The sequence below is a fragment of the Psittacula echo genome (assembly GCF_963264785.1).
Source record: "Psittacula echo genome assembly, chromosome: 2".
Classification (NCBI taxonomy): Eukaryota; Metazoa; Chordata; class Aves; order Psittaciformes; family Psittacidae; genus Psittacula; species Psittacula echo.
Genome location: NC_137737.1, coordinates 97013787 through 97038103, shown reverse-complemented (window position 1 = coordinate 97038103; position 24317 = coordinate 97013787). Strand labels below are relative to the sequence as shown.

At 38.8% G+C, this 24317-nt stretch overlaps 1 protein-coding gene across 1 annotated transcript in view; it reads left to right on the top strand.

Annotated features, from left to right (window-relative positions):
* Nucleotides 1-23324, top strand: part of STX17 (syntaxin 17) — a 34046-nt gene extending 10722 nt beyond the window's left edge. Inside the window, exons 4-9 of the mRNA XM_080610879.1 lie at nt 7392-7457; nt 13976-14195; nt 18465-18583; nt 18663-18713; nt 20721-20807; nt 21704-23324. Of these exons, the coding sequence (XP_080467005.1) occupies nt 7392-7457; nt 13976-14195; nt 18465-18583; nt 18663-18713; nt 20721-20807; nt 21704-21943 (783 nt within the window). The 3' untranslated portion in view covers nt 21944-23324. The remainder of the gene's footprint in view (nt 1-7391; nt 7458-13975; nt 14196-18464; nt 18584-18662; nt 18714-20720; nt 20808-21703) is intronic.
* The last annotated feature ends 993 nt before the right edge of the window (nt 23325-24317 follow it).

Below are 24317 nucleotides of genomic sequence, written 5' to 3'. Positions count from 1 at the left end.
CCTTGAATATCTCCAACGTAGGAGACTCCACAATCCCCCTGAGCAACCTGTTCCAGTGCTCTGTCACTCTCACAGTAAAGAAGTTTCTCCTGATGTTCACATGGAACCTCTTATGCTCCAGTTTATACCCATTACCCCTTGTCCTATCACTGGACATCACTGAGAAAAGCCTAGCTCCATCATCCTGACACTCACCCTTTACAGATTTGTAAACATTGATGAGGTCACCCCTCAGTCTCCTCTTCTCCAAGCTAAAGAGACCCAGCTCCCTCAGCCTCTCCTCATAAGGGAGATGTTCCACTCCCTTGATCATCTCTGTGGCTCTGCGCTGGACTCTTTCAAGCAATTCCCTGTCCTTCTTGAACTGAGGGGCCCAGAACTGGACACAATATTCCAGATGAGGCCTTGTGATTCCCCTCACATTTTTTTGAAATTATTTTCAAAAGTCTTACTTTCCTTAACAGAAAGGTTGTTGAATACACACTATCAGTCTAACACTCAGCAGACGTCACACTTTTATTAGCTGAAGATTGCTAAAGATTTGCCCAACGCCAAGGCATGCTCTTGTGCTTAGAAATTAGCAGAACTCATTCCTGGGGTTGCTAATTTGATTGGTCCTGAATCTGAGAATGGAAACAGGGAGGTGATTTTTCTGTGTTCCTGCTGTCTCATCCTCTTACTTTCACTTACTTGTGCACAAGAGGAAACTCTTCCTGACTCAAATAAATAAAGGGTTGGGTGGGAGAAGCTTGTGAGTAAGTACCTCAGATGGAAGGTGAAAGTGCAGAAATGGTGTCTGACCATGGGACAAGAATAAAACTGGGATAGAGAAAGACTTGGGGCTGCAAGGTCTAATGGTGGGAAATAATCATTTGACTCTTTCCTGGTGAGGGTTAAGGATATAATAAGGATATGAACTGCAATATTCACCAACTGAAAAGTATATTCTTTGCCTGAAGCAGTAACTTCTGAATGAGATGATCTAATTTTTTTTTTTTCAGTCACAGCATGTTGTTTACTCTTTTATTATTACATATTTGTATAATTCATTACATTACCTAAATGCCAGCTGATTCAGCAGTATTTTTGCCTTGGAATCAGCCAATTTGCAGCAGCCCTGTTCTGTAGTAGCCAGGAGCAGCTTTCTGTTCTCCAGCTCTTTCCGCAAAGAGCAGTTAATTGACTTACTTTGCGTTGTAGCCAGAGTACAGAGGAGTCAGTATTACACCTACAGTTGCCCTGGAGGAGTGTGCAGCCTCCAGGAAACAGTGTGTACCTCTCTCAGTGTGCATGGCCCGTACCTAGCAGGGGCTGTAGAGATAGCAAACTATCTAGTTTATGCCCATAAGGGCAGCTAGTGAAGAATAATGTGGAATAGTACAGGGTTCACAAGAGTCTAGAGGTGAGCGTCATAGTAATAGCTTTTCCATGCAGGCTCTTTGGTTCAAATAGAGGCAGTCTTGGTAGCTAGGTTGTTCCCTTCTTTCTCTAACCAGAAGTTGCACAACTGCTCATGGAGGCAATATGCATTTGCTGTGATCTACCAAGAGGGATTTCTTGGTTGCAGAAAGGTAGAGTTTTTGGTCCGTAGTTGTCTTATGTTAAAATTATATTTAAAATTGCATCTTCAGGGCAGCACTCCAGTTAACACCAACAGCATCAGTGAGTGTGGAGCAGTGAGGTGTACCATTCTTCAGAGTCTTGAGGAAGGCATCCAGAAATAAAGGCATGTAGTAATAAATACCCACAAAAGGGTGGCGTAGAAAAAAAGCTACTGTCTTGCCTGAGAGGAACAAACTGATGGTCACTGGAAAAAGGTAGTGTGTTGAAGGGGAGCTGACCTGCCAGTGCAGAGTAGGAAGTGATTAGCAGGGCACATTAGTGATACACAAATGGTTTTATTGCACATTGAAGGTAAAGAAAAGCTTTTGATGTGTGTAAGGTAGTAATTAGGGAGAGACAATTGAGGGGATAGGCATAACAGTTACACTGCTTGGGTTTTTTTTCCCAGTAGTGTAACTTTGTACAGCCACATAGATTCTTTGCTAAGTGTCCTGGGTTCAAGAGTAGCAGTCATTTTTTCTCCTTCTTAGTAGCTGGTGCAGCGCTGTGATTTTGACTTTCGGCCTGGGAATAATACTGATAAAGCCAATGTTTTCAGTTGCTGGTCAGAATGTTTACCCTGACCAAGGACTTTGTGAGTCTCATGCTCTGCCAGGGAGGAGGGGAAGCCGGGAGGAAGCAGGGACAGGACACCTGACCCAAACTAGCCAAAGAGGTATTCCATACCACAGCACGTTATGACTAGGAGGTAACGGAGAATTACCTGGAAGGACTGGATCACGGCGGGGTGGGGGCGAGGTACCGGTCGGTGAGCGGTTGTATTCTCTTCCCTTGTTATTTCCTTTATCATTATTATTGGTGGTAGCAGTAGTGGTTTGTGTTATACCTTAGTTATTAAACTGTTCTTATCTTAACTCGGGGGAGTTGCATTCTTTTGATTCTCTTCCCCGTCCCTCCAGGAGCGGGGGGAAGAAAGGTAGGGTGGGAGGTAGACTGCTTGGTTCTAATTACGGCCTGGGCTTAAACCATGACACTAAGTATTGTCCATATATGTAAAGCCTTTCTTATTTATGTTATATAAACACCTTATCAAGAAGCGTCAGAAGATATTGGGTGCTGCAATGAGAAACAGAGACATGATCAGTTATTAACCTGTCTAGTACTTACCCAGTGTGAGACATGATTTTCGGAACTGCTGTTTTGCAGAACCTGGTGGTTCCTCTTTGATCCTGCTGGAAATCTTTTACATAATTAGACAAAGAATGACTAAAGCTGTATCTAGTCAGATAGTGTTGCCATGGTGCCAGGAAAGGGGCGAAATATGTCCATTTAAGTCAGCCACGTGTTGGACAACTGAAATCTTTATTGGCCCAGCAACTCATTTGCATCAGGCATTCCTGTTTTGCTGACAGAAAGGGAGCTCATTGCAAGGATGGTTTTCTGTGTCTTAGAGAACATGTGGAAAATATTAGTACTCAAGATAAAATGAGTCTTTAGGTTAATTCTGATCTAACACTTTGTTTAAAGCATTGTCAGAGAAACTCATGCTTAGCCAGAGTTTAATTATGGGCAGTACAGACTGTAGTGTTTCCGTAGTGGTACTCAGTGACACCAAGTACCAAGATGCTTTTGCTGAGTAGTTGAATTTTATATTTTGAATATAAATTTGATGCAGTCTAAAAGTATCTGGTTTGGACATATCTTGAGATTTTCAGGTTCTTGGTGGTACCAGTGTGAATGGTGTGTTCAGTTAACATCATAAAATTTGCATATCAGAAAAATCTGTAAATAATTGTAAACATAGTTCTTAGAGTATCAATGGTGCTTCCTCTAGATCACTTTTATGAAAGCAAGGAGTGGTAACAACAGTTAGTATAGATTTGTCTTTCTAAATTCACAATACTGTTAAAAATTGCTGCATCTCTAGGCAGTGTAAGTCCTTGCAGATTTGATATTTGAATTATTAATTCAAGGAAGTAAGTAACTATGAATAAAACCTGTAAGTAAACAATTGGTAACTATACCAGAAGGTATTCAGCAGTATTTGAAGACTTCAGAATTTCTCTGGGTTGACAAAAAATAGAAGACACAAACATTTATGAGAAGTAATACATTTGAGTATCAAATAGTACCTAAATGTCTGATTTTTACAAAGTCCCCACTTAGTGTAATCTTTGTAAAATTTTAAAGTTTCTATCACTTTTTTTCTTTTTTAAAATAATTTTCTGTCTTGAAGAATTATAAATATTCCAAAATTTACTCTTATTGGTAGATTTGTGAGACAGTAAGAATAGAAATATGGCAATGGGAATTTGAAATCTGTCTCTAGATAATTTTAGATTATCAGAACACTGGCAATGGTTTGGTTGAAATGCTTCCATGATAATTTGTATTTTATATGTTTTACATGCATTTTAGTCATAACAAATGTGTTACAGTACGGAACTGTCAGCAGCAGTACCTTAAATGGTGTTCTCTAAAATACTTTTTGTAAAATTAACTTTCAGCCGTGTAAACCAAACATCCCCAGAGGTAAAAGGATAATTTTGTAAAATCTCATCCTGTTTATTTTACAGGCTACTTTTAAGCAAAAAACACTAATTATGTCAAATTGCTTAGAGCAGCAACATTATTTACTTATGATGAAGCCAATATCTCTAACCTCATTTCATGAATATTGATTTAAACCTTTGGTTCCAGAGATAGTCCAAACAATTAATCTACTAAATCACTGTTTGAAGAAACTATAAAATCAATATATAATGACATTTGACCTTGAATACACCTGTTCAGAGGAAGTGGCTACCATAAATCCATTGTCATTGCTTCTCAACTATTTGAGAGTCCACCTTTTGTACAACAGTTTCTGAAGACTTAAAAATTACATCCTTAAAAAAAAAATTTCTCTATACTTGTTTGTTTTTTTATTTTCCATGTTTCCCCCAGAGGTTTCTTGTTTTCTAAAGCACATTCCATGGATTGAATGGCCTTTCACTCCCAAAGAGGGAATAAGATGCATGCTTATCCAAAAGAGCTACAACTTTGTTAGCTTCTGTTAGGTGAAAGCAATTATCATCATAGTACAGGAAGGAAGGGTTTTGGCATGCTGCCCTAAACTTCTTTGGTGATATACAACCATCCTTAAAAAGAAGTACTGTAAGACATGGCATCCTTATCTCTGTTGCTTTCAGTTTTAACTTCATTTCCTGTGATTACACCATGGTTAAAGGATGTTGTCCAAAATAGCTTTTATCTTTGTCTGGGGACCATTGTTGTGGTGGGAAGATATGTAAAAGTGACAGAAAATGAGAAATTAAGATATCTGAGTCTTACTGCAGTCCTCATCAGAGTGTATACATTCATAAAAGACATTTATTGTAGAGCTTTTAGAAATGCAGGTAAGCTCTACCTGCTACAGATATTAATGCGGAGGATTTTATGAAAAGCTGTGAGTTTTCTTCATGTACATTGGATACTTTCAAGGAGAAATGGAAGGGATCCAAAGCATAAGCATGAAGGTTTCTTTCTAAACAGAGCTCTCGAAAGAGAATGGGACAAAGAGGAAAATAGATTGAGTATCTAAGAGTAACCTTAGGTTTTGTATTTCTGATGTGGAATACCAACTATTTTGGTGTAGCACAATTATGATTAAATATCAAAGAATCTTGGAACCACAGTTGTTGGGTTGGAAGATACCTTTAAAGACCACCTAGTCCAGCCTCCCTGCCATGGCAGGGACACCTTCCACTAGATCAGGTTGCTTAGAGCCCCATACAACTTGGCCTTGAACACTGCCAGGGATGGGGCAGCCACAACTCCTCTAGGCAACCTGTTCCAGGGCCTCACCACCCTCATCATAAAAAAAAATCTCTCATATTCAATCTAAACTTACCCTCTTTCAGTTTGAAAGCGTTGTCCCTTCTTCTGTCACTACAGGCCTTAGTAAAAAGAATCTTTCTTCTAAGCCTCTTTTATATATTGAAAGGCTGCAATAACGTCTCCCCAGAGCCTTCTCTTCTCCAGGCTGGACAACCCCAAGTCTCTCAGCTTTTCTTGACAGGAGAGGTGTTCCAGCCTCTGATCATTTTTGTGGCCATTCTCTTGACCTGCTCTAACAGGTTCAGATTCCATGGGTGATTTTACTTCATGGACCTCCTTTAGTTTTACATGTTAAACAATAAATAATGCCAACAGCATCTCTTCTCAAGGTTTGCTGAGTCCCACAGGGTGAACATTGCATAGAAGTATGGCCTACTGTATGCTGGATGACAAAAAGAAGTCAACAAGGAGGAATTCTCTGGCCACATAAATGTCAGTGCTCTGTGTGTATTAAGTCATTGGATTCTCTGAGGTCATCGCTAGCATACTAGGAATTTTGAAGCAAAGTAATAAAACTTTTAAATATATAAAGCACATAAATGTGCTGAGCATTTCTAGTAGAAATTATAAATAGCAGTAAAGGTTTCCTGAGGAATTCTTCTTGTTCTTAACTGGAAAACAGGTTTCTTTATTACTTGGTATGTGAACAATATAATAGTCAGTTGAAATTGAAATGTAGTTTTTCCCCAAACCTCTTCTGTTCCACCCTCAGAAATTCCTGGTTCAGTACACTTCCAGGGATTATAGAATTAGAAGATCTAATGCTGATACAGATTTTTTTGTCCATTTTATTTTAAAGAACAATGGCAGTAATTTTAATGGCATAATAATTTATGCAGAATCTGATAGTTTTGTAGAAAAATCACTTGGATGTGACTTCATTGAACAGTAAAACTTTTCTATAGCACAGCGAAATCCTAACATAAAAGGACTTTTTTTCTCTGAAAATAAGAACTAACTTCAGATTTCTCATTGTCTTTTAGAAAGCTGAGTAACTTGTGATCCTTGCTGCAGTGGCCTCTAAAATGATGAATAGAATTAAGGAAAAATGTAGGCTGTAGATAAAGTTTTTTATTGGTAACAGAGCATTTTAAGAAAATGAGGAATTAAACTTTATGTGAAAATACCTTACAGATCATGGTAACTGTTTTGTCTTGTTATTTAAACAATTCATAAGAATGTTCGAATAATTTCTAGAATAGTAAATTCAATCTTTAATGGTTTAAGCACATATTCGGGAATCATGGCTTCTACTTACGTTATTTTACTACTCTTTTTCATGATAATGTCTCTGTGTTGTTTGTATCAACTTGCAATAGAATGGATTGACTTATTTTGATGATGGAAAGGTTTATTTCTAATGATAAGCAGTTTTTTTGCAAAACTTGCTTTCTGCTAATGGAGCAATTACTCTGGTCTCTGTCACCTGGAAAGTGCTGTCTGGGTAGTTGAAGTTAGTAGAGCCTCGTGCAGGTACCACATCAGGCTTGATGGTTCTCTTAACTGTGTTTATACCTATATAGGAATGGTAAGTGTAAATATAGACAGTAGTGTTGCGTAATGAATGCCATTTTCTTTGTAAATAATATCAGAAACCTTGTTGTGCTGCTTATTTGCTGTTCCCTTCCTTTTTACACCTTCTGCCCTTCGTTTTACTGACCACCAAGTGATTTGTCCCACAGGAGTATCAGGATGCTGCAATATGTCTCTGTTGTTAAAAGCTGATGCTGAAACCCTGGTTATTTGCAATTCAGTAAAATAAATTGTACAAAATTATCCACAACATACATTGCCATTTACCTCCCTAATTCTGCAGTGGAAATGCCTATGATTCAGCTTCTTTACTGTCAATCTTGGAAAATTAGTGATTATTTATTAAAGGTACTTTTTTCCTGCATAGCCGGTTGGTAAAAATAACTATTATATGGAGTGTTTTTCCTTTATTTTAGTATCAGAGATGCAGGCTCTGGGACAGATTGCACGAAGAACACATTAACGCAGGACGAACAGTTCAGGTAAGGGTATTAAAATTCGTTGTGAGATTAATGGAATTAAATGAGATAGTACTGGTTGCCTCAGGGATGGATCTTCACAGAGATACATATTTGGCAGCTAGATTTGACAAGTACATGGTGTTGCTTTAGTTCACTTAAAAGGTAGAGATTTCCTCATTGTGTCCTTTCAGGCAAATACAGTCAGAAATGTTTCAGGATTTTTGAATAAACAAAAGTTTGGAGACTGGTCTTTTGAAACTATCCTCTTACATTATTAAATTAGAGGACAGAAACTGCAATAAGGAATGCTGTTAATTTTAAAGCATAGTTTTAGATCAACCACATAACATCTGGGCTACTGCTTTGGTGTGCAAATCTCTTAGATGCATAATATCATCAAAGGAGGAAATACCAGATGCATTCGTCAACATGGCATCATCCCAGTGACTTCATGCTTAGTCATCCATAACAGAGCATACTGGGAATCTTACATCCTTTTCTGAAAAAATGCGGGTGTTGATGAAAACAATGCAACAGCTAATGCCAGGCGTCAACCTTCACACTGCTGAATGGCACACAGCTGAAGAAGATTATCAATAGAAAACCCCACAAAGACCACATCTGCACTGTAAAGTTTGCTAATGCAGATATAGCAACTGGGATTATATAGCAGATATAGCAGGAGAAGTTATAACATGCGGTACTGGCAAAAGTCTGGGGACAGCAGGAGAGGCATTTTTTCTTGTTTTCATAGATGTTGTTCGGAGGAGGGACATGACTTTGTTACTAGAACAAACCTTTAGTGACTGCATCTGTATTTCATAATTTTGATGCTGTCAGTTCCCGTGTTTGTTGCAATGCCTTACTAACTCCTGTGGGAAATTAGACCAGTCTGAAAATAAAAAAAAACCCAACCCAAGCCTCAGAAACAACTTAATCCTGATTGAGCAATGGTATTAGACAGGGGGCAGAACTTGAGTTTGGTGTCTTTTTTGAGGAATGGAAGGTGTTAATGAGCTTTTTTAGTGCAGGTGTTAGAAAGTTATATAAGAAATCCACTTGATATTTCTGTTATTTGGAAGTTTGAGTGTTTGGGGGTTTGGTTTTTTTGGGTTTTTTTTACCAGATATCTTTGAAATTTGAATATAATTTTATTCTTAATATAGAAAGAGTCTTCCAAAGGTGGAAGTCCTGCTAAAACAATGGCATTCCAACAGGTGTGGTGTTGTAAGCATGTGTTTGCTTACAAATGCTTATGTCTGTGCTCTAATCTATTTTCACGTCCGAGCGGTGCAAAAAGCTTCTCTTGGAACTCTTTATTATCAGAATCATTTGTTTAGCAAGAAAAAATCTATCAATAATTAGAGAAAAAGTAGTCATGTCGAAGATGATGTTTTAAAATATGTTAAGTGCTTTAGTAATAAAACTTCATATTTGTCTCTAGAAACATTTCTGTTTGTCTTGATCCTCAAGCCTGCCATTTTCACTTCCAGCCCAAATAAATTTTCTTGTATTTTCTTAATGCTTATTGCTTTTAGATCTGGATACAAGTTATGCCTTAAAGTGGTTCACATTCTGATACCCAGAGATCAGAATAAGAATCTGGGTCCATGGAAGAAGAGTAGATTAGCTCTTTGTTTTAATTAAATAGTTAGGAGTCTGGAGTACTTGATAATAAATTATATGACATGTAGAATGTGTTTGCTGTAAGCTGTTTAAATGTTTACCAATGGACTTGTGATCTGTTTGTTTGCTAAGAAATCAGATTAATTATTGTGATACCAAATGTTCTCTGCAGCACACACTTTGCTCTCAAAATTAGATGTTGTAAAAATACATTAGGAATCCCTAAGTCAATATTGACCCAAGGCATCCACCACAGGTTTTAGACAAATATATGCGCAGCCACTCTACATTTAATCCATGTGCACATAATTAGCCCTTTTTCTGAATTTTCAGTTTACCCAGAATAATTACTTCTGTTGTACCTTTGATGATGGTCAAAATGACACTAGAAGTATAGATGAGCATAAATGTATACCTTTTTTTTATAGTGACTGGAGCTATGTTAAAGGCAGCTAAAAAGGAAAGAGAAGAAGCCAGGGAAATCTTTGCATAGGGCATGAGGAGATCCTTTCAGAAATACTCAGGAAATTGTTCTGTATACCATGTATTAGTTTTCACAAATGTGCTCTTGTAGATTCTCATTTTTAGGGATGGTCCATAGTCTCCTTAAAATGTTAGGGCCTGAATAAATATGCAATTTTTCTGGGCTTTGCTCACATGGATGCTGACTGTACCATACTATTAGTTAATTATTGCAAGATTGAATTGCATGTCAATGAAATGGCAGGATTTTGTTGTAACACCTAAGATCTGCCCTGATCATATTCATAGCGAGAGGAAGAAAAATGCTGCAGTTACTAGAGAGGATATAGGGCATTGAACAAAAAAAGAGGAATAGTGTATGCATGAATGCAGTCTACGTTCAGGCCACAGAAGTAGACTGCTCTGCAAAACATACCCAGGCAGACAGTCTCTCCACTCTGTTGCTCCATCCTGCAAAGTTACTTGAAAAATGGTAATCTTTTTTTTTATCTTTTTCACTTTTACAATTTCCATTTCAGCTGAAAATGGTTTACAAGTAGAAGATGGTTTTCAGGCAGCTTTCATTTGCATAAATCTTCAAAGCTTAGTTGTATGGCTCGTGCCTTCTGTACCATCTTTAAAGTTATGCAGTCTTCAAATTAAGTATCTTTCTGGAGTCCTATGCAAATATACTGGGAGAGCATGAAGACGAGTTTATTGCTGCAGGAGATCGTTTATGGTATCAGTGAAGTGTCATGTAAAATCAGCTCACTATTGCAGCCTGTGGCCATCTGTAGGGTAAATATATCTTTAAACTCAAGAGTTTGTTTGACCTATGCCACGAAATTTGTAACATGTATCCTTTATTACATTACTTTGAACAAAGTCTAGAGAAGGTAAATGAAGGCAACATTACATTTGCACAGCTAAGCTACTTCAATGCTTTCTTAAAAATCATATTTATATTTGAGAGGGTTTAAGGTGGTGGGTTTCTTTGAAGACCCTATTTACATCTTAATGTAAAACAATGGAGGAAGAGTTGATAGTGATTAACACACAGACAGGAGTTAGAAAGGGACTGATTTGTTGGATTTGACAGATCCTGTGTCATCTATGTATTATTTCAGCATAAAGAGTTCAAAGTGAAAACTATTGGAAAATGGTAATAAACCAAGAAGAAAGAAAAAGAGAATTATAGTGGCAGAGATTGAGTGTGATAATGGCATGATCACCATGATTCAGTTAGCCTTTTAAGACCAGATTAGATAAACAACTGTCAGAAATAAGGTAGAGATGGCAGATCATGCTTTGAAGGAATGATCTCACAGGGTTTTCTTCAGCTTTATTTTCCTTCAGTTTTTGTGAGAAAGCCATTTGAAACAAAGACTGTTACACGGTTTTGGAAGTTAACACATTAAAACTGCAAACATGATAAAGAAAAAATCTGTGTCTTTTGGGCTGAATTTGGTGAGTTTGAAACTCAGAAATTCCCCTAAGTGAAAACAGAATTTTGTGTTACCTTCCTCACTAAGTAAGCTTGATTTTAGAAGTGGAAACAGTTGGGAAGAAGGTGATATACTTTTATGCTCTACCCAGAAATTAAACTCTGTCCCATTAAAATGATTGTGAAATGAAGTCACAGTCATTTGCATATCCATAACATTTATCATGTTACACCCTGGTGAGCTCTTATGATGTGTCTCCTCGCAGCAGGGCTTAGCTTTCTTGCTAGGCTGAATCCGTTTAGCTTCTTTTTCATTGACAGTAAATGGGACAAGAGTCCTCTTGCCAAAACCACAAAAGAAGAGGTACTAAAATTACATTTCACCAGATAGGCAAATATAGAATCATAGAATAGGTTGGGTTGGAAAGGACCTTCAAAGGTCATCTAGTCCAACTCCCACTATATTATCTCATTGAATCTCATCTGATTTCTCCATCGTCTTTCTCACAAATGCATCTCTCTGATCAGCAAGGTAACAATGAACAGTGAAAGTGAGGATCAGATTGAGCCATTCCCAGAGTGAGTAGTTCGTATCTCTTGAAACTTCTGCTCAGGGTTTTTTGCAATCTCCAGCAGCAAGTTGGTGCCTGTGTTGGTCACTGCACAGTAACAGTCTTTGTTATACTCGTGCGTTGGCTACACTGGTAATTGCTGCAGCTGCAGTGGTGCAGATCCCTAGCAGAGCTATGTTTTAACTCAATTTCAGCTAGGAAATTTTCCTTTTTATTTGAAGAAGCTGCTTTGAAAGCATTATTAGCTCATCCCAAACTCACTATTGTTACTGTTTCACAACATGGTTTTGTTTGGTGTGTCTTTGTTCGTTCCCATTATGGCCAAAGACAGGATAATAATAATAATTCTGTTTCCTGAAACAAAACAGCAGGATCAGCTTCACTCAGTCCCCTGCATATAATTCTCACAAAGTAGATAATGAAATGTTTTGTCTAGATAGTCCCGTATTGTCTTTTAAATGAAACTCCAAGATTTTATAAACTGAGAATTTTGGCATGTGGTGGGCTATGAGAGAGATGACATTCTCCTTTTATCAGTACTTTTGGGCAGACCATGGGAGGAAGATACAAGAAGAGCAGAGTACATTAAGATGAGAAATGTATGAGGAAAAGTATTGGATACCATGTTTCTAGCCCAGCTCAATATCTTATTTTTTGTATCTCCCTCTTTTCTTTACTGTTAATCAGTGACTTAAGTAGTGCAGCCTAGAAAGGTGAGTAGTACATAGCATACAACAGAATATAGTCTTAGTAATTTGACAAATGAATTTTACAAATCAGTAGTTCTTTCTTTGATTGCCAAACATGTATCATGCAGCATTATCTCAATTTGTTGTGGAATTAATTTTCTTTTTCTGTACTTATATTTCTACTTTTTCATACACATTAAAAAAATAATGCCAGTGTATATAGTTCCTGCTTTTCCAGGTAAGCAACGTTGCCATTCTAAGGCATTACCTGTACCTGGTTTCTGTTATTTAAGAAAACCTTTCTTTTTCCAACCACTCACTGATGTCAGTCCATTCTCTTGTTCTGTTGTAAGAAGAATACTCAAGCCGACTGGTAAACAGTGCAAGAAGTAATATAATTTATTATATCATCTTATAATGTAATGCAATTAATATTATTTTATTACAGTCTTTTTTTTATAATAAGATGAAATCTCTGTCCTAAAACACTAAGTGGTATAATTTAAACTATAAATTTCTTTGTTTGTAGAAAAAGATAAGTTGTGTTCATTTTTAGATTTTTAAAAGCCTAGGCAATAAAAAAACCTCTTTATTTTTGCTGTAGACAGAAATTTATCTCACAGGAGATGCCTGCACATAGACTCTTCTTGCTAGTTGTAAATAGTTTGTATCTTCTCCAGACTCTTGTAACTAAAGAAATCTTTCTGGTTTATTATATTTGACATTCCAATCAAATGTATTTGACTTTCTTCTGCAAAAAGAATATAAATATTGAGGGGAAAGGTAATCTTTATCTCCTGTCCCTGAAGTTGTCTTAGTTGTCTTTATCTGTGGATAAATTAGTTTGCCAGAGAGGGTAAGAGGCAACATCTGTTCCTTGATCTTTGGTTCTTATTCTTCTGGGGCAGGTAGCTTAGTTTCTCTTACGGGAAGTAATCCAAAAAGACTCAACAGCATGTCCCAGTGATGCCTCACTGCACTGTGCAGGGGCTGCTGTGTTGAGAGCTGCCATCCCCATTTATCTCAGAGAACTGAGAGAACTCACAAGCATCAGCAAACACTAAAATTACAACCGTCTTAGTGACCGGTTATGAGGTAGTGGCACATCCAAGTGCGAAGTGCTTGGAAGTGCAGATGCCTTCCCCTGTGGACAGTGTTGAGCTCTGGCTGAGGTGACTAAATCACTGTCTTGCTCAGTATCACTGTTGGCTACAGGACTGTCATCTGCCTTAGGAGGAGTGAGAAAGGGAAGGATCATTTACTTGGAAGGGATCATCTTTAGGTTGGGCTACCTTAAGTGAGGACAAACCCCTTCTCTACAGAGCACTGTATCTTTTGTAGAGTGACTCTTCTGCAAGAGCATTATAAAAAGACCAGGGAATAGCATGGGGACACAAGATAACAGAGCCTGGAAGACCCAGGATGGATTCAAGGAGAGGATTCACTGTGTTATCAGAGGCATGGACTTTTACAGCATTTCGGGACATCTTTGACAGGCATATGAGCTGCAATCAAACAATGCAGTCTGGAAAAGAAAAGGGATGTGAGGAGAGGTGACCTAGAACAAAGAGATTGCTTAAAATCTGGGACTTGAGGGGTTGGGGTTTTTTTTGTCTTAGTTTATTAAAACTTAGAACTTTAAATGAATATTTTAAAATATTGAGATGGTAGTTGCTTCCTAACCACTGAAAGTGTCTGGTGCTCTTACATAGTAAGCTACAAAATAACACTTTAAAATGGTTACAGCAACTCCGCTCCAATATGAGAGAAATGGAGAAACTCTGTTTGCGAGTCCGGAAGGAAGACATCCTGGTGTTGCAGAGAATGATAAATCCCGTTAAAGAGGAAGCCTCACTTGCCATAAAAGACTTCCTGCAGCTCCATTCTCAATCTGCAGAAGAACTTAAAAGGCAACTTGAAGGACAGGAGGATGCTTCTTTAACCAGATCTGCAACTGTAGGAGGAGGTAGGAGAATTTGATTTCTTTATCTATTATATGTATATTGTTGAATCTAGTCTGCCTTTTATTTGACCAGATATAAATGAAGCAAACAAATGAGATTTCAGTTGAATAATAGTTAATCAAGAAGTAGATTTCTTTCCTTATACCTCACTTTTCTCAAGACCTGTGACTGAGTTTTGATAAGTGGAGAATTGCCTTCTATGACAAAGATCCTGTAGCCTTGGATCTTGAAATAGAAGACTGTTCATAGATAGCAGAATAGTTGATCACACTTAATCATGTGTGAATAATAATTTAGGCCATTTTCACTGAATTAGTGCTTGCAACATCAAGAAGAAAACAATTTTGTATGACAGTATAATATGCCACTGCTGAAATATGTGGAAAAGAGGAGCAAGTCTGTATATAAAGGAGGTCTCTTCCTGTAGCATTTTAACTTGGCACCTGACAGAAAAGCAGAAAACAGTATTAATCCATTTAAATAAAAGGTCTTGGAAACATGCTATAACGTGTTACAAGTCAACATGTTTGCTGTTCTTCCCTCCTTTCTGTACAAAATGTCCTTCATTCCTTGTTCTACCATTCTGTCTTCAGGGGAAGCCCTTACTATGCTGTGGTACTGGCCTGTGTTCTCTGCTAATGATCTATGAGAAAGTTGATACAGCAGGATTAAATCCTTCCACGTAACAGTAGTTAGTTTGATTGCTGCACTAGCAGTGTTGTTTAAATTTGTTGGAAAATTTCTTGTGTCTTAACATCAAAAGAGTATTTTCAGTCCATGACATTGTAGAAGAACCTGCCATCAAATTTGATTTCATGACCCTTCCTGTTGCTACATAATGAACTACAAGAACTCTTTCAAGTGTGATTAGCAAGCTAGTGAGCCTAACGGTCAAACAGGGAGAAAAGCAGATTTGAAAACTAGGCTTGCTTTCAAGAATGTCATGTGCAGTAGTATCAGAAAGACTTAAGAAGTCAAGATACATCCAATAAAGAACCATAGAATGGTTTGGATTGGAAGGGACTTTTGAAGACCATCTAATTTGACAAATCTGTAGATACCTCATCTTAGGGGAGCTCATTGTTCTCAGTCTTGTACTTCAAGTTTTAGATGTTTATACCAGCTATTCAGTGACCCCCTTCATCAATATTAGTCATGGCTTTCAGGCTCTTTGTGAGCTCTTCCCTGTTACGATGAGAACTGAATTTAAAATATCTCTTCTTTTGGTAACATTCTGCAGTTGTTCTTAGCACATTCCAGTATTTCATTGGAAAGGCCTTGTCCTGGCTTACTGCTTTTCTAATGGTTACATAGGTGGGAAATGGGAACTAAAGTTTAATTTCAAAGAACAGGACTGCTTTTTTAATCTGAAACACCATTAACGTATGGAGGACATTGAACTTGACAGTACTTCTGAAAGACAAGAAATTGATCAGAAAGATTGGGATGAGAAGAACAGAAAAATATTACTGGAATAACACGCTCCTTTAAGTCTGCTCAAGAATATGGAAATTAGTCACCCCATTTAAAGTGGAATACACAGACAGCCAGACAACTAAATGCAATGAAACAGGTATTTTTTCTTCAAGTTTGCCTGCCCATGAAAGCAGCTCTGTTGAATTGCTAACACAGATGCAATATATTGCCTATTCTTTTGTGCTTTGAGACTGCAGTCCTGAAAGCAAATCTTGACTGCTGATCTTAATCAAAGGAGCTTCAGTATGCCCATTCTTTGTACCATGTTGCTTCCCACATGGTAGAGAAGGAAGGAGTTTACAAATTCAAATCGCCCATTTAGAAGGCATGTCAGTGATATGATGTAGTCCCTTCCCCGCTTCACCACCCTCGGCTGAGGTCCAATAGAAATGGAATTTAATTGCATTTTAAACAAATATTAACAAAAGGTGAGACTCGACTCTTAAAATTACTAAAATCTTTTAAGCAACATATTGAATCTTCCAGAGCATTAGATTTTTATCTTGAGTGTAATGAGGTGCGAAGCTCCTCTATGAAATCTGCAGAGGTGTTTTGTATTACTGCATTTCTGGGGAGATGCTGTAAGTGAACTGTTGCAGCCACTTCCATTCTCTAGTTCTATTAAAATTGGTTAGACCTGATAAAACGTGAACTTGTGAATATAAATTTCCTACTCATGCTTTCAGCCCAAGTGCGACTTCACCTTCTCTTACCCTTCCTGTTCTTTACCTTAGTGTTTTGAAGTGAGGAAAGAATTTTCTTGAGAATTTTTCCCCCCCTAATTTTTAGTTATTAGGAAGTAGTAACAGTGTAAACCTACTTAAGAGTTTTCAGTTCTCTTGAATGTGTGTCATGCAAAACTTCAGCATCAATTATGTACTTCGAAGGATCTGCTTTTCTACAGTAGGTCAACAGATTGTTAAGGACAGACCAGAGCCGGGAACACAATTTGTGAAGAGGCCGTTTTGCTTAGTGAGCTTTTTTCCTGCTTTTGTATTGTGAATATTTTAATTTCAAAGCAACTTAGCATGCATGTGAGTGATTAGGGAAGAGTGCCTTCCTCTTGGCAGAAGAAACTTGATTTTGAAATAGGATTGTGAAGGATTTAAATGGAATAAAATACTCAAAACCCATGTTAAGCGCCATAACGTTTAGCAGAACTGGTTTCTCCAAAAATGGGCACATTTGGATCTATGTTTTTATTCTGCTGAAAAGCAAAAAGCAACATTTTAGAACTGAGTCTATAACATTAATTAATCTGACGTTATAAACCAAAAATATGTTGTAGAAGAACAGGTGATGATTGTAGGAGGTGAAGGGCCTTCCATGTCTGGATTCTTAAAGGAAAAGGGGTAGAAATAGTTAGAAAGATAAACAAGCCCGAAATAAAACCCCAAATCACTTACTCCGTTGCTGTTACTCTGCTACTCTGCTGACTTAGTAGCTACAGCTGAACATCAGCTTCATTGATGTTAGACTTGTATTGATCTGAGAGTAGGAAGATTAGGTCCTTAATGTATTTTGAGGTACTGGGATAAAAATGTTCAGAAATGGACAAATGGTTATGAAAATGTGTCATTTTTATTTTATCTTAAATTAATTCCATGAATAAGCATGCATTATTACTGTTTTTTAAATAAATATGATTATTTTTGTTTGGTTTCCATTGAACGTATCTGTTGTAGTAACAGTTATAGAATATTATTACAGTACCTTGGCACATTCACTGTTTCTAAGGATTTTAATACAATATTTACACTTTAGTATTGTTAGACATATCTAACCAGCCTTCCCAAGATTAAACTTTCTCTTAATACTGCTCTCCCAAGGAAGGAAACATCAGTGACCTACTAAAGCAGCCATTTTCCTTCAGAAACTGAAGTTGTCTAAATTAACATGTTCTTTGTTTACACACACACATTCTCCAGTCTGCCTTTCATACTCTCAAGCTATTCCCAAATCCTTGCTGTGACAAGCCAAACTTTTTTGTTGTTATTCTTTATTGCCACTTAATATCTTGTCTATAATCACTCACACGTCCATTACATCCATAGTGGCTCGAGATCAGGCTCTCTAACTGGAGAAGGTATGTGTGTGACTATTCATTATATCTACTCTCCCCCATGCCACCTAGCTCGCTCTCTTTCCCTGTTTTTTTCCACCATACTTCATCCTAATGTCATCTGCATTCAGTCCAGGTGATTTAGAAAGGAAGATATTTGAGAATACCTCCTTTGTACTGCTGAGCTGCAAGTGTTTGTCATCCTCACAGCACTGTTACCTAGCTGGATCCAGCACCGAATGCTGGGCAGTGTGTTACTTGGTTTTCATTGCTTTGAAAGCTTTTTCCTCCAGCTTCTTCTAGTCCCAAATGGCTGAAAATCACACTGGTAGGATCCTAATCATAAACTGAGTAGCTGTCTGTTCAGTTTGGAAGTTCTTGTGTGTCATATGTGAATGAAAAGCTTTTTGTCCCAGGCTCAGTTTTCTTATCTTGAATGATACAAAATCAACTGACCTTAAATTCAGGACTATAATTTTAATGTTATTCTCAGAACTGATTGTGAAAGTGGGCTGATAGGAATTAATCCATTTCTTCAGCAATAACTTCCTTTTCAGAAAGTGTCTATTGCTGTAAGACTTTTCCCTATATGATCATTTTCAGGGCTGTCACTTGGCTTGAATTAAGGTAAGTATCAATTTATTCTTGAGAAACACTAGGAGTGAGAAACTTCGCACATCACCTGCGTTCAGATTCAGTGCATTTATTTATAAGCTTCATGTTTCTCATTCAGAAACTTTACATAACACAGAAGTGAAGGATGGCTCCCAGAGTTTAATCCAGATCTACTCCCCCCTTCCTGAAATACCTCAGCGAGAAAATGCAGCTGAGTCCTGGGAAACTTTAGAAGAGGTATGTTGGAACTCCTGTACTGCCACGCTGGCGCTCTTGTTTTTATTGCAAAATAACATTTGGGTGTTTTTAATTGTAGGGCTTGATTGAGCTTAGCCAGTTGGTGACTGACTTCTCTCTCTTAGTCAATGTAAGTATTAATTCTGCATTCTATCCTAGATGGAGTCTTGTACAAAAGGACAGTGAATGGGTAATCCTAATGGGGCTAAAAAAAGATGAGCAATACTTGTGCCCATAGTCTGAACTCAGACTGAGCTGGTATCACCTGGTCAGAGTGACAGAATAGCAGAATAACTGAAATAGCTGAATTTATTCAGTCCAGTATTCAGGACTACAAAATCCTAGTCACTATTAAGAACTTAAGGAAAATGGCAGCAGAGGCAGAGTGTTTTCCCCTCAGTGTGCCAAGATGTCTGCACAAAGGTGCTATCTTTGCTACCTGGGACCTACGGTAGATACACCTATAGTTTCCATGCTGGTACATTAGATACTTTCCAGAGTTGTAGGTATTTACATCAATGTTGACATCAAATTGTCTAGCATTCGGGTGAAATGTTTTCTTTTGATTTTCAAGTGCCAACAGAAGAGGAATGTTCAAAAGCATTAGTTTTAGCCCTCAGCTCCTCCTTCCCTACATTAATGACTCATTGCTAAAAGTTTTATTTGTGGCTCTCCTGTTGATTCAGGCTCTGTCAAAATAGTTTTATGAGGAGGCAACAGTCCTTCCATTTCAGCAATAGTGCTGGGTAATTGTGCCTAAGCTGCCCTCACCTATTGAGCACCTATTGATGTTGCGGCCAGTGCCCTTGGACACAAGCTAAACCTTAGCAGAAGCCCTACAGTGCTGACCAGAGACTTGTACCCAGGTCCCATTTGTTTTTACCATTTCTAATTGTAATGGTGCTGACAGCCATTACTGCACAGGGTGGGTGTTTCTCAGGTACTTCTCACTTAATCAGTACTAGAAAATTCTGAAGTTCCCCTCACCTTCATCATGCCCTTTCTGTCCTCTCACAGAGCTGCCAAAAGGTCTTCATCATCCACACTGCCTTCCCAATGCTCAGTTCTTCCTGTGCCATCGGGAATTTAAATCCACAATTCTTACCTCCCAGTGGAGTTCTTTAATCTTCTGACTGTTGGGTTAGTTGGGATGAACTGGTTTTTAGCCTTTCTGCTGAGTATGTGCTGCTTCACGTATACAAACACCTCCCACCCCTAAGATTCATTAGGTTGGAGGGGGGGGGCTGCAGAAATTGTTACTCAGTAGCCTAAACGTTAGCAGTTATAGCTAAAAAGGGGGAGTTCCTGTTCCCAAGACTTTCTGGATTTTACATCTTACTGTCATTTGATATAATAGCAAGCATCTGATGTGTGTGGATTGGATTGTCGAGGAAGATACCAGTTCCTGTATTAAAAAGAGGGAAAAGAGTTCAGAATGCCTTTTCTTTTAAGCTGAACATTAGCCATCTCGTGATTTTGTGACACAAGAACAGCCTGGGTACTGCTGAGATTAAAATAAGAACAAACAAACCCACAAACCCCTTTCTTCTGCTCCACTGTTCTCTGAGGGGAGACTGCGGGGGAATTTGACTGCATTTGGAGAAAGGGAACGTGTTTTTAAACTCAGACAGTACAGTCCAGAGCAACATCACGTGTATTTTCAGTACTGTCACTACTCAATTTGTAAAGTTAAGTCAGCATTTTACACTGTCATAATTAAACACATATTTAGATTTCTTTGTGCAGCTCTGTATGTTGGAGTTGGTACATGAAACTCAGCAGGAAGCAAAAAGGCTACTTGGTTTTATTTTTTCTTTTGGAATGTGAGCTCATCTATTCACAGAAAAGATTTGGAAATCATATGTTTGGGGTTTTTTCCCCCTGTAACTGCAGCAACACATTGTGTAATACCCACCCCCTATTATTAGTTAATAGTTAAAATATTTTTGAAGTAGTTTGTAGTTTCAGCACAGTTGCATCAGATGCTATTAATGAAACACCATGAAGGCTGCACGGCTGTGGTGTGTAGCAGATGAAAAGCGGCTGTGGGGCCCTGATTACAGGCATTAAAATGGTGTGTATTGGCTCACTGCTGCTTCTCAGCAGGTTCCCTCACTCATAATTCCTTTGCATCTAGGCTCAGCAGGAGAAGATTGACAGGATTGAAGACCATGTCAACAGTGCTGCTGTGAATGTTGAAGAGGGAACCAAAAACTTGAGGAAGGTAGGGATCTGCTCCTGCTGGTGAATCAATGGTACTCTGCCTCCCAGCAATCCTTGGTATTAACCCAATTGATCTGCCGTCTTGAATGCTGAGGGAGCCAGCAATTAAGGAAATGAGGAAGAAATGACCCACAGGTAGCAGGGAAAAAAAAATCAATCAATCTCTCTTGTAATTTTCTATCACATCCAGACTACCAAAGACAATTTTCTTTCGCTTTTTTTATGCTGTTCTGATGCTACTTTGGTTTATCTGCAAAGATGAGCACAGTCAGCGATTGGCTCATAAGAATCAAACAAGTGTAAAATGACAGGCTGATGATAACATGCAATTTCACTCTCATTCTGTGCAGACGTCAGTGATAGTTGGAAATAAGCCACAAACCCAGATTCAGGCATGTTACTGAAAAGTCTGAGCATTTGCTCAGCTTCTCATTTGATTTAATGATGGAGACCAGGAAGTAAATCATAAAATGCTTTGGGTTGGAAGGGACCTTAAAGATCATCCAGTTCCAACCCCCTGCCCTGGGCAGGGACACCTTCCACTAGACCAGGTTGCTCAAAGCCTCGTCCAGCCTGGCCTTGAACACTGCCAGGGATGGAGCAGCTACAACTTCTCTGGACAACCTGTTGCAGTATGTGCATCATCAGCCAGATCCATGTAAAAGGGCCCTGTTCACAACTGTGTACATACACGAGACAGCTCAATTTTGACTTGGTTTTAGTATGTTGTCATATATGTGGGACAGCTGATCATCTCTTTTGAAATACTAATTTGTAAAGTTTATTTATCACTGAGCATTCAAGTCATCGCCAAGAGCAATGAGGGGAAAACGCACATCACCACAGACAAGAATTCTAACTATTTTGTGTTTGTCTCTTTTTTCTCTCCCTTTACAGGCTGCGAAATACAAGCTGGCAGCTCTGCCCGTGGCAGGTGCAGTCATTGGTGGAGTGGTGGGGGGTCCAATTGGTCTCCTTGCAGGCTTCAAAGTGGCAGGAATTGCAGCTGCAGTTGGTGGTGGGATTTTGGGTTTCACAGGTGGAAAATTGATACAGAGAAGAAAACAAAAAATGCTGGAGCAGGTCTCTTCCAGCTGTCCAGAGCTTTCTCACCAAAGTGCCAAGAAATCCAGCTGAAATACAGCTTCATCACTAGGAACAGAAGTGTGGTAGCCACGCTAATGACAGACTTGCAGCCTTACGCTTTAAATACAAGGCTGAGCAGTGTGAATTTTGACAACAGTACTGTTACTTAGGGGGGTGAAACAGTAACATCAGAATTTCTCTTTTCAGATGTGGCAACATCAATCCTTTGAAAAGTACATTGCTAACTCTTCATTATGAAATCCTTAGGTGAGCTCTACGCACAGCTGTAGTGATAGGCAACAGGTGCTTCATGCCAGATTTGCACAAAGTGTCTTGCAGACAACAAGAGATATCTGGAAAACCCTAATGCTCTCCTGTGAAAGCCACCCAGAAGCTGGAACTTTTACTGCAGTGCTCCAAAGAAAAGGAAATAAGCTCCATCTACCCTTCATGGTCAGAGTACTTGAAATTTACTTTCATTTATCTGGATTCCCAAACTCCTCCTGTGTATACCCACAGAATATGACTGCCTATGCCTTCCAGTAATGCACAGGGAAGTGTTAGCTGCCATAAGAAGAGGGGAAAATGGTGGGTGAGCAATGTGGAAAAAACCTTATGTGTATCCCACATCTGCTTCCATCAGCCAAATCACATCAGCATTATAAGCAGCTTTTCTCCTTTTTCAGGTTCCTTGTAGTTTGTAAACTCATCTTGTTTAAAGTGTAGTTAAGAATTAATCAGTCCAAGGAGCAACCGTGCTGGGGAATAATAATTTTCCATGGCTGTTCAACTCCTTGGCTTGTCCTGAGAACACTAGACAGGATGAAGGCGCTGAGCTCTGGCATTCTGAGCCTGAAGCCTCACCTTACTTGCTAGATGTTGCCCTTGCTTCTCATCTCCCATCAGCAACAGTGCTGTGATAAGAGAACTAAATAGCTTCCCTGCCTGCTGCAGCCAGGCCTGCCCCCTCAGTAGATTTCATTATCCCTCAAAGGCAGCACTAGGCACCAGGTCATAGCCTGGTGCAGCAGCATCGAGGCCGTTTAAGTGGTGCCAGTGTCAGCTGCCAGCCCCAGGGGATGGCTGTGTAAACCACAGAGTAAGTAAACCATCCTTGTGTGGGTCTTGTGTATCCCCTTCAGTTCTAAAACTTGTGCTTCCACCCACACTGTACAGCAGCTTCTTGTCCTTTAGGAACATGCTGTGGAGCCTGTGTGGGGTGAGATGGTGATAGTGCTTTTGCTAGGTTTTTATGGTGGGTGCCTGTTGTGCTTACCCTCCTTCTTTTACTGCTTAAGAAGCCTTTTGCTTCCAACCCTTACATTGTTAAATATGGAAGTGTTAACATGGTTTTATTGACACATAATCTACTGTTCAGCACATGGTCCTACCTCCATCCTTCAGCACAGTTCCCTCACTACTGCTGCTACTGTTTGAGGAACAGAAACTGAGGTTGGTAAGCTGCTTTTTAACGATTTTAGATTGTTCAATTCATCCCAAGCTCTGCTTGAGTCTGGTTTTATTAGGTGAACACTGAAATCAGTGCTCAGTGATAAGTCTTCCCAGACAGGGAACACTGTCAAAGTAAGCATGCTACAGCTAGAGTTCCCTTTGCAACCAGTACTTTGATATCATCATTAGGAATAACTGCCTCCTCATGACAGATGAAGGGGTTTTAAGCCTGGAGACATTGTAAGCAACTGTTAGTTACAGCACAAATATCTTTTTCTGAACAGTTCTTCCATATTACTTTTAAAATGTGATTGAAACTGCCATCAGTCAGAGCACTGTGTCTCTCTTAAGTGGGTCTGAGGCTCAGGGAAGCAACGTGTGCAAGAATAGTTTTCACAAGTAATCACAAACACTGTCATAAGTGCATGTGTTAAAGCCACAGTGCCTACATCTGTAAAATCAGCTGGAGTGGAAAACGTGACCTAAGTCAGTCAGCTCATTTGCTCCTGTCAGGCAAAAAGCACTTTTCTTTAAATGCATTGACTTTGTATGCAAACAGATTTAATGAGCTTGTAACAATCTCATGCTAAGGCTGTTCATTCCTTTGGTATGGCACTTCTGCCTTTAAAGGAAGAAACTAAGAAGTATTCTTCATCAGAAACTGTGGTTGATTCTTTTTATGATTTTCAAAAGCTTTGTCTATTTTCCTACTGTACTCTTCAAAGCCTTGTGCAGTGAAACAACGGCAGCCACAGCAGAGACATCGTGGACTCCACCTTCTCCCCCCAACTGGACTAATGCCAAGACAATCTGAATTCATAAACCTGAATTCCTGGTGCAGCTTATACAAACTGAGCTTGGTATGCATTCATTTGTATGAAACATCCAGCATAAAAACTATTCTTCCTCCTTGCATCTGTAAGGAAGCAACTTCAAAACATTGTGTACACACTAGAGACTCGAGACACTTACT